We start from the raw sequence: 17602 nt of genomic DNA on the forward strand, positions 1-17602 counted from the left end.
ATGGGATTTTTAACTTTGAAGGTTTGTGGAAAGGGACGCCTCTGCCTCTCCTAATGATGATTGTTTATTGGACTAAACCTCGACATCAATAATAAGAAAGGCTTTTAAAGGGGCGAGAGCTCAAAAACCTGTTCCTCCAAAAAACAAAACAACAACAAAACCAAACCCCAAACAGTTACCTTTCCTAATCCTAAAAGACCTCTGTTTTTGAGGCGGAGAAAACTGTGTGAATCAAGCCCCTTCTTTAAAGGGCCCGGGGGGGGGGGCGGGGAGGAGGAGAGGAGTCTAATCCAATGTAAGCTCAGCCGGATGGGAAGAGGCAGAAAATAACACTTAAATCTTGAAGGACATTTCTCTGCTACTGAAATCCTGCCAATGGGGTGCTCTGCTTTGTCACTATGCCAGTATCCTCCTGGAACTGACAAAGCAAGACGCTCAGTACTTCCAGAGAGAGAAAAGTGGCATCTCTAGTGCCCCCTTCCCCCGCCCCAGTTATCTTCGTTTTGGGGCATCTTCTGAGGCAGGCTGTGGTGCGGGCTGGTCGCTCTGGGGAAGGAGGCAAGACACAATGGCATTTCCAACGAGAGGGTGCTGGGCGCACACACACACCCGCGCGCATCTCTCCCTCCCTCTCTAATCTCAGGCAGAGCAGCCAGGCGGCGATTGGAGGCTCCGCTCTAGGACTGCCCCACGGCCTATTGGAGTCCGCTCTGCACACTCCATGTGGGCTTGAAAAATCCCACCGCGGAAGGGGGGGCGAGAGAGGGAGGCAGAGAGATTGCAGTCAGCCAGCCCACCAGTGCTGCCAGGAAGGAGGCTGCAAGCAGGGCGAGTTCCCTTCACGGTGCAGCAGAGGGAGGAATTGCTGAGGCGAGCTGCAGCTGCTGCCTTTTGAACCCAGAGCCGCTGAAACGACCCAGGTTGTCTAGATCCTTCAACCCCACTGTGCTCTGGGCAGTCCCGGAGCGCTCCTCATCCTCGCATCCCAGCCTGCTGCTGCTTCAATTCTCTGGTGCGCTCGCCCTCTCCTTCCCCTGGAAGATGCTTCTGGTGCAGACTCCTCTGTGAGAACCATAGGGGAATCCTTGACTCCATCCTGCGAGCTGCGTGGCTTATTCACTCCCGCTCCCCGACAGTTGCGGGGTGCTCTGGGTCAGTTCTGCACAGAACCCCAGCAGCCTGTGCCACTCTCCCCGGGAGAACTTCAGCAGACTCAACCAGCACCTCCTGCATGAGGCGTGGGGGGTTCAGTGGCACCCAGGAGAAACGGGGGGTCCCCACCCCACCTGCCCATGGAGTCTGTAGCCGAGGTACTGAATGTGAGCTAAGCAATCCCTCGCTGTAGCAGAGTTTGAGTCCCCCCTCCCCTTATCCCACTTCAACGCCGCACTCCCTAGAACCCTGCAACATGCTGCCTGCCTTTGCAACAGCATGGACCCTCGCCGCTGCTTCAGGGCTCCTTCTCCTCTGTGACATCCCTCTGAAATTTGCAGAAGACAATTGTTCGGACAATTTGAAAGTGCAATAGAGGAGGAAGGACCTGGATCTCAGTGGGAGACATCAGTGCAGGTATCTCTACTGCGGTGTTATTCCCCACCCCCCAAAAAAGAAGAGAAGGCGAACTATCCCGGGGTTACTATGCAATTGCGACTGATTTCTTGGTTTTTTATCATTTTGAACTTTATGGAATACATTGGAACCCAGCACGCCTCCAGGGTACGGCGACAGGGAAGAAGTAAGTGCGCAGAGATTTATACCTGCTAACTTCTAGTCCCTTCCTCGGCTATTCACCTGTTCCGTAGCCTCCTGTCTCCCCAGATCCTGCTGCCCTGGCAAAAGATATAGCCAGGAGTAGGAATTAAACTAACCCTCAGGTATTTCAACACTCAGATTTACTGAGAATGTAGTCTTTGCCTGTAGTTCATAATCATCATTATTATTAATTACTATTAATTATTATTATTATTCATTCAGGCTGGTCTGGGAGGCGATGTAACGCTTTGGACTGTATTCTTTCTAAAGGGAAAAAAATCCCCGTATATCCCCCCTTATTACAAGTGGATCAGATTAGCTCAGAATTAAATTGCAGATAACTTTCTGGAGCGATCGCATTACCCCACCCTCTGTCATCATTCAGGGATGAGGAAAAGGATATTTTTCTTTCCCGATATGGACTAACCATGTTGCTTTCTCACGCATCTTTAACATCAACGGTGAGTCACTGGTGCTGGGCTGCTGAGATGCAGTTTGCTCACCGGCGACTTTGATAGCATTACTTGTCCTTAGTCATCAAGATTTTTCACCTGAGTTCTTGCGAGTCCTGCCGAGAAAGACCCTAGGGTTTTTTGCACCACGATTTTTTCCTAGAGTACTGAGGAGACCCCCTGGTTCTAGAGTTAAGCTCGCTATTGTGAAAACCTCATGGAACGAAGAAAGTTAATTTGTGCCTTCTTATCCCAATCCATAACAAATCAAACAGGAGCCACATGGCCTTGGGGTGGGGTGGGGTGGGGGAGATCTACAGGTAAGAAACGCAGCTGAAGAGCGTAGGTGCGTACTCCGCTGAGAGAGGATGGGTTTGCAATGCTGGGCTCAAACACAGACCGATTTTGGGCGCCGCATTGTTTTCCCGTCCAGGTTAACTGTTCTTTTCATTTGGTTTGGCCAGTAAGGAGCCTTCGGGGTCAGAATCCAGACTCAAGGCAGAAAAAAACAACCAACCAAAAAACCCCTGAGAACACAGCTTGCAAAGAGGGGCCTGCCCAAATCTTGGGCAGTGGTGGGGAGGAAGCCCTTAGTTTTATAGTTTTCTGGGATAGTCTTCTCCGCCAGACTTCTCCCAGTCTAGTCCGTAGGGGCGTTAGGATCTGATCCAGAATCCATGGGAGCCTTTCCACTGACTTCTGTGGGCTTTGGATCAAGTGTCGGATTCCCCTCCGAATAAACTCCCGTGAGATGGAGAAGAGGGTGTGACTGACAACTCTGGAAAAGTCTGGATGCTCGCGGTGGAGTAAGCCCCATTCTTCTGGCTCATTTCTGCCCAGGCCCCCTGATCTAGAGCGAACCCGGCTTCCTTTGGCACTTTCTAACCAGGCTGCTTGAAAGGGGCTGTTTATTTCTGTCTCTCCCGACAGCTCCTGATATGAGGGGGAAGTGTCCGAACACAACGGCCGCCTGTATTTCATCAACCAGTACACGGGGTTATTTCCTAGCTTTTGCTCCGCTTTCCCCTCTCCACCTGGGCAGAACTGTTCCTTGAAAGCTTCCATTGTATCACTGGCCTCTTGAATGCAAGCTTTGATTCACCTAAAGTGCCCTTGAAAACGTAGCTCTAGAGTGACAGCCCCGGGGGCTGAAGTCTGCCCAGTCCCCGAGTCCGCCCAGGCAGGGAGCAGGGCGGGCAAAGTAAAACACACCGGGGCGCCCGATTTATTACCCTTGGCGAGGGAACGGCTCGTGTTCTGATAACTCCCCGGCCACTCCCGGAGCGCCTAGCGGGCACGGTCCCAAAAGGAGAGGCTGCCCTCCACAAAGCAACCGGCTTCAAGCCCGAAGCAGCCTCCCTCTGCCCCGCCGGGCAAGAAGGTGGAAGGAGCGATCAGTTAGGCTGGGGGGGAAGAACACCCAGCTCAAACTACCCCGACCGGCTCACACCCTGGGATCTCACCCTGACAAACTCCCACGGAAATAAGGAGTAACTCGGGGAAGCCCTCAGGGTCTGGCCTATCATAAGCACCTAACACGCTTGGTCCTTAGCACCGTCTCCTAGGCTCCGTGCATTTGAGCCTCCTGTGGCCACCCGCTCTGTGCCAGCAGCTGTCAAGTGGGTGGGAGGCTGTGTGCAGGGGGAGCCTCTCAGACTGTCTCTGAGTCTTTAAACTCTCCCGGGGGGGGGCGGCCTGGCCTGGCGGGGGTGGGGTCTACTGATGAGCAGCGGGGACCACAGTCTGTGCTCTTTGCACGCACTCGCTTTATGATGAGTGGGGGTGCTTAGGGGGCGGTCCCACAGAACGGAGGATCCAGGCTCATAGTTTCTGTCTCCTTTGCGGAGAGGGGGGGAGGGGGGGGAGAAGGTTGAAGGTGGGGGCAGTAGCCACCGGGCCAGTCCCGAGTATCTTTGCCTTTCTCCCTCTCTCTGCACCTTGCCTGCGTTTTCAGGCGCTTGTGCTGAGCTGCAATGCCGGGGGAGGTGCGACCCCTTGTGTCCTCTGCAGAGACAGACCCTCTGCAGGTGCAGATTTGCGCACGGGGCGTGAGGCCAGATCTCGGCTATCGCCCCGCAGGCTGCTGGCTCGAGAGCTACCGAACAGGGAGGCGGTAGTGTCCACAGAGCGGCCCCAGTCTGATCAGCTCAAGGGCCCGGTCCTGCTCCCATGAATTGTTGCTACTGATTGCAATGGGGGCAGGATGGGTCCCTAAGCGCTTGTATCTGGAAAGAATAAAGGCGAGTAAAGCGATCAGGTGACGCAGAACAGCTGTTTACACCACATGGTGGAGATTCATTTCTTATCCTTTGGACAAACTAATCAGGGAAAGCAAATTAGGCAAGGGATTTACATCAAAGGCGGCCGAGCTCATTGGGTCTTTGTGTTTCAGAAAGGGCCCGATATTCACCAAGAGCCAGAGCCATAATTTTCAAAATCGAGCGCCTAAAATAGACTACTAAATCTCTGTTTAGGCACCTAAATAGGAGTGGGCTTCTTTATAAAGCACCTGTAGCTCCAATGGGATTTGTGGGAGCTCAACACTGCTGAAAATCAGGCCATTTTTATTAGGCGTTTATGATAGATTTAGCTGCCTAACTAGGTAGCCAGGTTTGAAAATGCTGGTTCAGATGTTTAACTGACTGTACAACACAAATGATTTTTTTAAAGAATGGATTAATTTTTGTAATTTTTCATAGGTCTAAAATGCCATAGTTAAACTAGAGACATGCTAGAGAGCTCTTTAACATAGCATAACAAGATCAACTTAGTGGAAGCTGAAGCTAGAAAAATTCATAGCAGAAAAAACGCATACATTTTTGATAGTGAAGGTAATTACCCATTGAAAGAGCTTACCTAAGGGATTGTCATTCCCTTGAAGTCTCTAAATCAAGATTGGGCATCTCTCTGAAAAATCTGGTTTAGTTCCACTACCAGGTATTGGGTATAAGGGAGGAGCTACTGGGTGAATGTATACTGTGTGTATTATGCAGGAGGTCAGACAGGATGATCACAATAGTCACTAGCCTTAAGACCTATGGTTTGACACTAGTGAATCTTTGAACTTGAAAATGATTAAGTGTGGATAAGGAAAACAACTGAAAAACCAATCTGTTTAGTCCACATAAGATTTGCTCTTGACTTGTCATCTGCTTTACACTTCAGGGAAGCCTGATCTTTAAACCTGTTATTAGGAAAGCACTTTCAAAATTCAGTTTTTGTTTTTTTTTTTTAACAAAGGACAGAATACTTACAAACTAGCAATCAGTCAATCAATCAGTATGCCTGTATTTCCTCCTTTTATTAAATATCCAAACCACTTTATGAATTACATTTTCGATTTGCCCTTTTTAAAAAACAGATGATTCAAAATACATTGGGCCAGCTCCTCGGCTGGTATAAATTGGTAGAGCGCCATTGGTCACAACCGAGCTATGCTGCTTTATAAACAGCAAGAAGATCTGGTCCTGAAACTCTAACTTATTTTATGTAGTAATACAACGTTCTGTAAAGTGTTTTTACCAACACAAAAGCTTGATCCTGCATTCTCTGCACAAGTAAAACTCCCACTGAAGTTAATGGACACTGAGAGTGTTCAGTCTATTTCATGATCAAGTTAAATGCCCTGTCCTGCAGGACTTAGAAAGACAAAACTCCCACTGGAGTCAACAACGGAGTGTGGACAAGGGTCCGGGTCCTAATTCAGACATAAGTGACACAATGGGATAACAGTTCAAACACAAAGACACAGTTAGCAAAGGGATCAGTTGTTTTTATTCTGATAAGAACACTAACGGTTAACAAATTAAGTTGTTTATTCAGGCTCTGCATGAGAGATTAACTTGATCAGAGCGTAGACTGACGTAGATAATAGAGTAATATTATAAACATGGCAGTAGATACAGAATTGCACAAAAAGGAATAGGATTAGGCAAAGTGAGTTATAAATTCAATGATTGTTCCACAGACCCTACATATGGGACCAGGGATATTTGTTCTGTGTATAAGAGGCAGCTAATGATATTGTTGTGATGCACAACTGACATGCAGGTGTGGATTAGTGGGACATCCCTCCTGCTTCCTTTGTTTCTTCCCTGGTGTGACTGCATGTTCACAACAGCTAGTGATCATGTACAATTGTAGATCTCCCTTCAGCGGACCATAGTAACCATTGTTAATTGAGGCCTGTCAGGGTTCCCTCCCCACTCTGAACTCTGGGGTACAGATGTGGGGACCCACATGAAAGACACCATAAGCTTATTTCTACTAGTTTAGGTTAAAACTTCCTCAAGGCACAGATCCCTTCTTGTCCTTGGACAGTATTCGCTGCCACCACCAAGTGAGTTAGACAAAGATTCAAGGAAAAGAACCACTTGGAGTTCCTGTTCCCCAAAATATTCCCCCCAAGCCTCTTCACTCCCTTTCCTGGGGATGCTTGAGAATAATATCCTCACCAATTGGTACAGGTGAGCACAGACCAAATCCCTGGGTTTTTAGGACACTAAAACCAATCAGATTCTTAAACAAAAAACAGTACTTTATTATAAAGAAAAAAAAGTAAAAGAATCACCTCTGTAAAATCAGGATGGAAGGGAATTTTACAGGGTAATCAGATTCAAAACACAGAGGATTCCCCTCTAGGCAAAACTTTAAAGTTACAGAAAACAGGGATAAACCTCCCTTTAAGCATAGGGAAAATTCACAAGCTAAAACAAAAGATAATCTAACACATTTCCTTGCTATTACTCACTATTCCTGTAAATTTAGATGTATCATTCAGTAGGAGATGGATTACTTGCTTGGTGTCTCTCTTTGTCTCCCGAGAGAACACACATAGAGCGCAAAAACAAAGCCCTCCCCCCCGGACCCCGATTTGAAAGTATCTTCTTTCCCCATTGGTCCTTCTGGTCAGGTGCCAACTAGGTTAATTGAACTGATTAACCCCATACAGGCAAGGGGATCCTGTACCTCTGGCCAAGAGGGATTTTATATTACTGCATACATAAAGGTTGTTGCCCTTCCTTTTATATTTACGACAAGGCCTCAGTCCTGCAAACACTTATGCAAATGCTTAACTTTAAGTACATGAGTAGCCCCACTGAAATTAATGGTGAAAAGCACATGCAGTTAGAGCTGGTAGGAGCAGAGCGTGGCTGCATTTCTACACCAATAACAAAATGGTGACACATAAAGGAATTGCTGTTTAAAACACTCCAGCATTTTGTTGTGTAGCTGCATTTTTAACTCCCTCGCTGGAGGACACCATTCATGTGGAAGTAAAATGTACATTTTTTATGTTTTTGACAAGAAAAGACACAGCTTCTACAAAGCACGGTGTAATTTTTTTAAAATGTGCAATTACACATTGGAAGATTAATTTATTTGACTAGATATTTCCACCCACCAAATACTGAAATACATATTTTTTTTTAAAAAAAAGCCAGAACGTATTGAAGTTGATATGGAAATTTGACATGGCCTTCACAGCTGTAATATGCCACAGGTTCACTATGCCACAGGTGCTGTCATCCTAGATGCTTTATGCTTATTAAAGAAAGAAAATAAAGATTGTTACACCAACATTTCTAAACAGCCATCTGACGAGCAAACAGCCATCAGGCAAGCTGAATCTGTCCTTGGGAGGATTAAATGATCCATTGTGCATTTTCTTTCAAAGTATACTTTGTGTGCTCGCCCGATGATGTTTTCTCTCTGAGGATTGTACCGTTGTATTGGCAGAGTAAATGATTTGCTGATGACAAGTCTATCTTTTTTTTTCTGGTGAAAGTATATTCCACATTTTGGGGGGTCAGATCCTATTCCTCTTGAGGCAGACAACAAAATTCCCATTGTGTTCATTAGAAGCAAAAGCCAACCCTCTGTGAAAGACCCATAGCAATGTTTCATCATACTCTCATGAATCACCGCCATTTTCAGCAACAGCAGCATTTAAAACAATAGAATATATTGCTGAAGTCAATGGAAGTATTTCTCCTCCGACATTCTAAGCATGATTTCTTTGGCTTGGTTAATTTCCTGTTTTTTATATATATATATATACACACACATATATAAATACGTTTTTAATATAGGTTTCACAGTAACAGCCGTGTTAGTCTGTATTCGCAAAAAGAAAAGGAGGACTTGTGGCACCTTAGAGACTAACCAATTTATTTGAGCATAAGCTTTCGTGAGCTAGTGAGCTGTAGCTCACGAAAGCTTATGCTCAAATAAATTGGTTAGTTTTTAATATAGTTACACATCATGAAATTATATGCATTATAATACTGCAGCTTTTTAAATCCCCAAATCTATCCCGAGAATAGAGGATCAGTATGAAGCAGTCATAGTGTCAACATAATTGTGTGTAGTTTGAAATTTAAGCTACTGAGGCAACCACTTGCTACAGTTAAAATTACAATTGAACTGAAAAAATATTTGTATACTTAGAAGTTCTTGATGCCCCGAAACAAGATTGTGTAACAAGATTTTTAAAAAGCCTCCATCTTTCATCTGAAATGTATTAAATATTCTTTTTACAATGGTTTTAGAGTTTAAACCTGCTTCCATTGAAGGCAATGGAAAAACTTGAATTGACTTCAGTGGAGCAGGACTGAGACCTTAGTCTTCAGGACCTCAAGAAAGGATTTTGGGTTTAGGAGAAATCCTGTATTTGAGTACTTGCAGAGTTTCCCAACCCCTGTGTGGGAGTTACCCATGTAGGAGGACACAAGGCTCTGTCCTTTTTGTATCTAGGCTTGTAGTACATCTGGTAAGCTGAACTTTCTCACATATATAAAAAAGAATAACGATTTTACCACTTTAGCCCATTGTACCAACTCGTCCACTGAAATTTCCACTGATGCCAATTGATTTAGCTCAGTGATGAATGTGTCCCTTTAAGAACTGATATTAGTGTGACAAATCCTGAAGTCCTCAGTCAGTTTTTACTGACTGACTTCTTACTCTGGCAAAATTCTCACGGAAGGCAATGGAAGTTTTGCCTAATGAAATGAAAGTAAGGACTTCAAGATCTGGCTTATTCATTATTCATTGCTTAGCCTGTTTGGATCCTTTTCTTTGTGAATAATACAAGCACTTTCTCATTTCACCATAACTATCACCCAACTATTCACTGAGATTATTGGGGTGTCCAAATTTTAGTTTTTATCATGTAAGGACCAAAGGCCACTGGGAAATCTCATCTGCTAATATCCAGGGATCTCATAAGAACTTTTTCCCCTGGCCAATATTTTAAGTAAATTGCCTTATCTTGGCCTTGAAATAAATTATAAAATGCAATAGTCTGGTTAAAGATATCAAATAACTGATAAAAGAAAAATTTCTCTTATTTGTAATTTTGGAATCAGAGCAAGACAGCATCGTTTTGCCATCTTTGTACCCAAATTATTCATAACAAAATGCTCTTATCAGATAACAGGAGGCAGCTGAAACCATACACAGTTATATTAAAGTCTGTCGGCTTGCTGTTACCACAAGGAATGCCTCAGAAAAAATTATTCTGAAGAAATTCCACCATGCAAAAACAGTCCAGTTTTCCAAGAAATGCTAAAGTAATGCTTTGTAGATAATTTAAAAAGTTGGACTTTTGGCAATGGGAAAACTTTTCATACTGGGCATTGGAAATAATTAATTATTAGACACTTTTTGTCAAAGTAGAACATTCCAACAGGATTTATTTAAGATTGCCTTAACAACAACATTTTTGTAGCCAATAATAATCAGAGTCATACATAGTGCTGTTGTTAAAAAATAATAATAATAATAAAGAGAGACAGAGAGAGAGAGAGACAGACAGAGAGAGAAACTTAATTGTATCGTACGACAAACTGGTTAATATATATATTTTTTATCTGGTGCATTTCATTACTACTTTTTGTGATTAAAAATAACACACATCAAACTAAGGAGCATCATCATTTAAGCCCCTCCAGTCATGCAGAACAATATCACTACCAAGGAGACTGAGACTGCAGCACCAATGAAGTTAATCAGAATTTTCCTATTGACTTGGGTTGACTGAACCCATCCTGGTCTCCATAGTAGCATTGTTACTTGGTATGTTACAGACTCACTGAACAAAATAATGGTTGGTGACAACTGAAAAAAATATATATTTACATTTAGAAAATTAAAATAAAACCCTGAAAGATGTGTCTAAACTAAATAGTGTTAACATATAGCTATAAACTTCACCCTCCTCCCACTCAGCCTCACCCTATTGTTTGTCCCCCTCACCCATTGTCATGATTTATATTTAGACTTGAAAGATCTCTTAGACAGGGGCCCTGACTCTTGACATATTCTATGCATGCACAGAAGATTCTTGGGCGCTGTAAAATAAAATAGCTTATAGGTTTGGTCTAGAATAGTGATGGGTGAATCCCTTTGGTCTACCAGTTGGGCTGGAAATCTCATGAATACAGACATATGTGATTTCCATGGCTTCCCAGCATATGCCAGGTTAGAAACACCTAGAGAATAGATCTCTCTAGGGAGTGGGCACTAGTGACTAAAGAAAGCTGTAGTAATCTTCCACTAAGGCAGCTGCTGAGGACAGGAAAAAGCTGGATGAGGATGTGACAAACACAAGGTAGGAACTTTGGGAATAGCACAAATCCTTTGTCAAGACATAAGATATGTCTACACTGCAATTAAAAACCTGCAGCTGGCCCATGCCAGTTGACTCTAGCTCACGTGGCTCAGGCTAAGGGGCTGTTTAATTCTGTTGTAGTTATTTGGGCTTGTGCTGGAGTCTGGCCTCTGGGATCCTGCGAGGTAGGAGTATCCCAGAGCTTGGGCTGCAGCCTGTGCCGGAACATCTACACTAAAAGAAAAGGAGTACTTGTGGCACCTTAGAGACTAACCAATTTATTTGAGCATAAGCTTTCGTGAGCTACAGCTCACTTCATCGGATGCATCGGATGAAGTGAGCTGTAGCTCACGAAAGCTTATGCTCAAATAAATTGGTTAGTCTCTAAGGTGCCACAAGTCCTCCTTTTCTTTTTGCGAACACAGACTAACATGGCTGTTACTCTGAAACATCTACACTGCAATTAAATAGCCCTTTAGTTAGCAGACACAGGCCAGCCACAGTTGCAGTGCAGACATACTCTAAAACTCTTTCTTTCATTTGCCCCTCTGTCACCCACACAAGGCCCTGCAAGCTTCATTATCATGATTCATGAGTGGTGCAGCTCTCCTGGCGGTAGCAGTGATGAAGCTGCAATATAGGTAGGACTGAAACATTTTTACGACAGTGTAATCTCAGACAACCCTGCAAGATCAGGCCCTGTTTTAAGTGTATAGCTGTAACTGGATGAAAATGCAAACCAGAGATGTAGGAGTAACCAGCTGGTATAGCAATACCTGTAGTATGCCCCTTGACGCTCACATAAAATATCAACACAAAACAAAGCTGGTAAAACATGACACATTAATATGTTTATAAAGTTTATGTGTGTTATTGGCACACCCAGTAATCCCAACCAGATTGATGATAGTTTACTCTAATAACAACATTTTTGATTCATACCAGTTCAAACAGAGGGAGGAAAATCAGCCAGTGTCTGCACAGCGTGCCTCCCACACACACTTGACTGCATTATTGCATTGCTTGTTCACTGAGGTTACAAAGATCAGTACTGGCAAGTTGTTCCTAAACTTTTTCTAGGCTATTGAAGAAAGGAGGTTTACTTTTTTTTTTTTTTCATATTACATTGCTGAATAGGATATTATTCTACATCCTCAATATAGAACTAAAGGAGGCCACAGGATATTTATTTAACATGAGAGTTGGAGGGAAATATTTGTATATGCATTTGCTAAACAGCAGCATTACTAGATCAGCGTGACTATTGCAATAAATATTAATATCAGAGTAGCATCGAGAGGCCACAACTGAGACCATCCCTCTTTGTGCTAAATGCAGTACACCCACATAAGAGACAGTCCCCACCCTGAAGAACTTAAAATCTAAACAAACAAGACTGACAAAGGACGGGAAGGGAAACAAAGACTGTTTCTGCAAACATTTGTTTGCAATTTGAAATGAATTGGCTTTGTCTTTAGTCGTGCCGGCTTTGTGTTCATGTTCCATGAATGCTCTCGCAAGCTAGCTTTGCTAGTGTTAATACTTGTGAAAAGTGAATTTTAAGCTCAGCTGCTCCAATATAGTCAGAAGTGAATATAGAATTCTATGTTGTAAAATTTGTAGTTCATGCTGTGTTACGGCCAAGTGTGTGTGAGACCTGAGGCCCTGGTTAGATATGTTATTTAAGTCATCCATCGAGGGAACTAAAACAATACCACATGGTGTAAGTAATTAACCAATATGATGCTGTTTTTAAATATTCGCAGCAAACCATTCATGAAGGATTTGCTGGCCACAAATGATTTGCTAAAGAAAGTGACAAACAATTTTGACTAAAGAATAAATATAAGCAAATTGCTAACTATTCCTCAACTGTTCATGAACAGAAAATGTCACAGGATAAATTGTCCGCTCTGAATCATTCACCCAACTGTAATCATACATTCAACGCACTATGTAATGCTGCTCTCTCTGTAGGAATCACACGCTTCTTTCAATTACACTATTCACTTAGGGAAAAGACTAAGGGTCCAACACTGCTAAGTGACCTCATTTCCCAGTGAAATTAATGGGATTTGAGAGTATTTGACCCCTTCATTTCAGTTTATCATAGAGAAGTGTCCCTTTAATTTTTTTTTTCTTAAGTATTGAATATCTCAGAACAACATACATTGTCCCATAACAGAATGGATGAGCTGGGATCTCAGCCAATAGTGCAACAGAGACCCAAATTATATTTGAGCATATCACAGTTGTGTGATCTCTTCAAGGGCCAGATTGTGGTAGGAAGTGTAGAAAGGGTTGGAAGGAGGTCTCAAGGATTCTCCTGTATCTCCTCCCTAGGCAAGGATTGGTTACACAGATGACCACAAAAGTATCTAGAGTTCAAGGCCTGCACAAGTGGGTACAGTGTGGCAGGGAAAAGATAGTCCTGTTCCCATTTGTGTCAGCAGTGTTGGCTAGCCACAGAGAGAGCTATATACCATACTCTGTCAAGATGTGGTGCAGAGACCACACATCTCTTCCTGAAGCACAGTTCTTACCCTGGCTCCCACTGGAGCAGGGCCACTCACTCCAGCCTCAAGATAAGCCACAACAGAGCCCAAATTAAGTAGATTAATCTGAGATTTTGAGGGCACATTGTCTGGAGCCCTGCCTCATTCAGCATGCACTGGCTTTCACTGTTGAAAACGTTGAGCCTACCATAAGATGTTTGCCACAGTGCTGATGATGTGGTCAGATTGACAGGGAGTAAGGTAACGTTACCTGCCTTTGGATGGTCTAAGGAGTGGGGAAATGTGGTTATCAGTGATGCTAAGGAGGTAGAGGCTGCATTTCCCCCAATGATACCCATGCAGCATGTTCACTGACGTTAACAGTAATTATGGTGTATTCCTGAGGGAGAATAGGACTCTTAAAATGCGTATTCCAACATTCTAATTGCAAATCAGAAAAAGAACCCCATTTTTCACTAAATAATCTTCATTAACATAGCAAGACCATTCTGGACATGTGCCTGATTAAAATGTGGTCTTTCATTAGAGTTCACTGTTGACCATTGACTTTCATAGGGACTGGATTAGGGTGAATTACTTCACAAAGCTGAAGAGCCTGATGCTGCTCTCAGATACACTTGAGTCCAGAAGCAAGTAGCTCCATTGAAATCCATGGAGCTATACCAGTAAAAAAACCTGCATGAGATCAGTGTCCCGCCCTAGTGTTCAGACATTACCAGTGACATGAACCCTCATAAATTAAAAAGCATGATTATTGCTGGGGGATTTTTGTTCACACTCAGTGGCGGGAAGAGCAGCAATGTATGCAGTCTGTATTTCCTTTGAGAAAGGTGCTAGTAAAGGGAGGGAGAGTATCCACCCACAACAGTCATTTGTAAATAAGACTTCTGCAAATTGTCATTAAATAGGGTGGGAGCAACACTTGTGTTGCTTTCCTCCTGCTATAATTTCTCACCTTGCCCACACAGCACAGTGTTGATGACTACAGCAGACTCTCTGATGTCTCACATTTTCTCACTTTGCCACCTTCCCAGTCCTAATTAGCATCCAGGCTTTCCCCTGCCCCCAGTAATTTACATGTGTTGAATTTGGTGACTGTTTCAGAGAGTGCTGATGTTCCCAGAGCAAGAAAAATCTTTTGACCTCCTGTCCTGGGATCTACCAGCAGCCAAGTGTGTAAGGTTGCCCACGTGCATGTTTGAGGGCTGAGGCTGACTAAAGGACAAGGTACATGTACCAAACAGGAGAAGTGGGGAGGGAGGGAGGAAGAGAGGATGGGAGCAGCAATTACACTGATACTTAGGCTAAATAATAATATGCTCAGCTTGAGAGTGTCTATTTCTTTAAACATTTTAAATTATTTTAAAAATTCCCTATCAAACCACCATGCTTTCTTAAATACCCAGTACCGCCCTCCTCCCAGAACAGGTGATCCTGAGTTCACTGATGATTCTTTTCTGTTAACTAATATCCATGAGTGTCCTTCCCTCTGAGGTATTGCCCCATCATGGACCGCCATATCACTGAGCCCAGCAGGGACCACTGAGCCGGAGACCACTGTCTCTGTTGCTCTCCAGGAGCAGGGTAGAAAGTCCGTTGGTTAATACTGTAACTCAGAGCTGTGAAAATTGTCTCGAGGCGTGCCCACTCCATAACCACTCCAAATTCCCGCACCATCCCCAGCCAGTACCACAGAACACCTCAGTGCCCAGACTGCTGACTTCAGTGTAGCTAGCCATCTTTTTTCCACACTTTGTGCACATCTCTATTCTCTATCATAACTGCAACTGAATAGCGTCCATTAAAGGAAAAAGCCACCTCCCTTTCTTGGCCTGCTATGGAGCATTAAAATATAACATGTTCCGTGCATGTGAATTTACTGGAGAAGTGTGTTAGTTTTGAAGCCACTGAAATGAAATTCCTCTCGTTCTCAGCAGGAAGCAAGTACTGTATTCAGTATATACTGTCAGTGTTTCTCCACTTTCTTCTAGGTAGCCTGTACTGATGAGGGGGTAGTTGAGACTCCAACCCATTCAGTCCTTGGCCTCTTGCTGAGGCAGCCAGCAGGGTTGCCAGTTCTCAGAGCAGTTTTTATAGGGTGGACACATCTAAACAAATATCAGATGACAGAACTCTGAAGTCAAAACCAACCAGGGCTGGATTTCAACTGGCGATTTATTGGTAAAAGTCATCAGCTCCTATTACCTATTCACTGAGCCATCTGGTCCTTTGGCTTCAAACAATTATAGGGACTATTTTTGTTCCTATTGGCATTTTGTTGCTGGCTACAGTGGGAGCTGGGGAAGGCCTTCAACTTTCCAACTTTCTGTCCATGTGCATCCAGGTTTCCATGAGTGTCTGTGGTTCTCCTTTTAAAGTAAGCTAGACATTAACAAATTGTCTTTGGATATAAAAAACTGTAATTCTGATTCTTCTCTCACTTACACCAGTCTTTATGGCTTCAGTGGAGTTACGCCTGATTTACACTGGCCAGAGTGAGAGCAGAACCAGCTCCAATATTCCTTATGCCTGGGTCATTGCCGCAGAACCCTGAGAGCATTCATGCCATCCCAGCATACATACAGATATAATAGAGTTGTCTGGATGCTTTTAAGTTATTCACCATTGAAACAGACTTCAAAGTTTCAAATTCTAAAATTGAAATAACAAAGAAGAAGAGGAAGAAGAAGAAGAAGAAGGGAGCCAGCTGCCAGGTGAACCACCGTTTTCACCAGTTCATGGGAATCTCCTATACATATTTTACTACCTTTAGTGCACTTTCTTTGCTTCTTCCGTAAATATATTCCCCATGATATAAATGAATAGCCTGCAAGCACAGTAAAGTTAATATAGAAGAATAAATCTCAACTGTCGAATGTCAGGTCAGAAATATAAACCCTATCTAATATGCCAGGTCAGAAAGGAAGAATACTTTCAGCTGAAACTAGCAAATACTTTCCAGCACAGAGCACTCACTTTTTTTCCCTCTAAAAAATGTGCTGCTACTAATAAGACGAGTTCAACAGTCTCCTTTTAGAACCTCCGAAAGGAAAATAAACATGCAGAACAGAGTTAATTTATAAAATGCTCCAACGTTTATCTTGGCAGCACCGTTTCGGGCAGTGAGATTTCTCTCTCTCACACATGCACACGCATGCATACAACCCCCACGCCCCCCCGTTGGCACGCACGTCTTATAACAAGGGCAAATCCTACAAATAATAGATATTAGAGCAGGGCTCTCCTCTGCTTTGAGTTAACAGGACAAATCCCCAGATCCTTATTCAAGCAAAATTCCCAGTTTGAAATTAATGAAAATTTTACCCAAGCAAGGCCCTGACCCTGCAAACACTTTTGCAAGGGACTGATCCAAAATCCACTGACGTCTTTGTTTTGACTTTAGTGGGCTTAGTGTGTATCTTTAGCCATGTGAGTAGTCCCAAGGACTCTCTGAGATTGTTCCTGGGAATAAAGTGAATCATGTGCATAACTGTGTGCAGGATCGAGGCCTAAGACCCAAGGGGCCAATCCTGCAAAGTAGCAAGCACCTCGGGAGAGTTCAGTGAAGTCAATGGTAAATTCAGGGCACTCAGCACCTTGCAGGCCTGGGCCTTAAGTAAACATCCACAATTGTTTGGCGTTCTCCCATCTCTTGCAGCAGCTGCCTTCCTTACATACAGTTTATTTACTTCAGGGTCTGCAAAACAAACAATCACTTCCCTTAAGATTAGCAGTGAGAGCGAAGTTTTTACAAGGGTAAAATACAAAAGTGGTTCTCAACCACTGTACGTGAATGACTCTTATTCTAGAAGTACCTTTTTGTTATGCAATCCCACCGTGTTACAGAAGGCAGACCCTGAAATATTAAGATCAACATAAGAGTGTAGCAACAAAGCCGTATTTTTTCCCTTCCTTTTTTTTCCCCTCTGGGAAAATGCCAGTGATTTCCAGCACTCATTCTGACAACTGTTCTGCTGTAAATATTTAGAAGAATCCTTTCCATTAGAGATTAAACAAAGTGTAAGTAACTGTTCCTAAGTGATAGCTCTTATTAATGTTTGTAGCCGTAGGCACTGTACAAACTTATATGTGGTGTACCTCAACACTCCACATAGAAAAAGACAAGATAGAAGGCAGGAGCCAGAATGAAGTGTAATTTGAGCTTCACTGTGTTATCGTTATAAATAATCAGTGCAGAGACAGCATTCTGTAATGTGTGTACACAATGTTTGGAGATCTTCCTAGATAGTAACTGGCAGATCATGCTA

General features: G+C 43.5%; 1 protein-coding gene across 1 annotated transcript in view; it reads left to right on the forward strand.

The window, feature by feature from the left end:
• The first annotated feature begins 756 nt into the window (after positions 1–756).
• RSPO3 (R-spondin 3) overlaps positions 757–17602 on the forward strand; it is an 87306-nt gene continuing 70460 nt past the window's right edge. Inside the window, exon 1 of the mRNA XM_007064397.3 lies at positions 757–1735. Within this exon, the coding sequence (XP_007064459.1) occupies positions 1639–1735 (97 nt within the window). The 5' untranslated portion in view covers positions 757–1638. The remainder of the gene's footprint in view (positions 1736–17602) is intronic.

This window comes from Chelonia mydas, chromosome 3 (assembly GCF_015237465.2).
Source record: "Chelonia mydas isolate rCheMyd1 chromosome 3, rCheMyd1.pri.v2, whole genome shotgun sequence".
Lineage (NCBI taxonomy): Eukaryota > Metazoa > Chordata > Testudines > Cheloniidae > Chelonia > Chelonia mydas.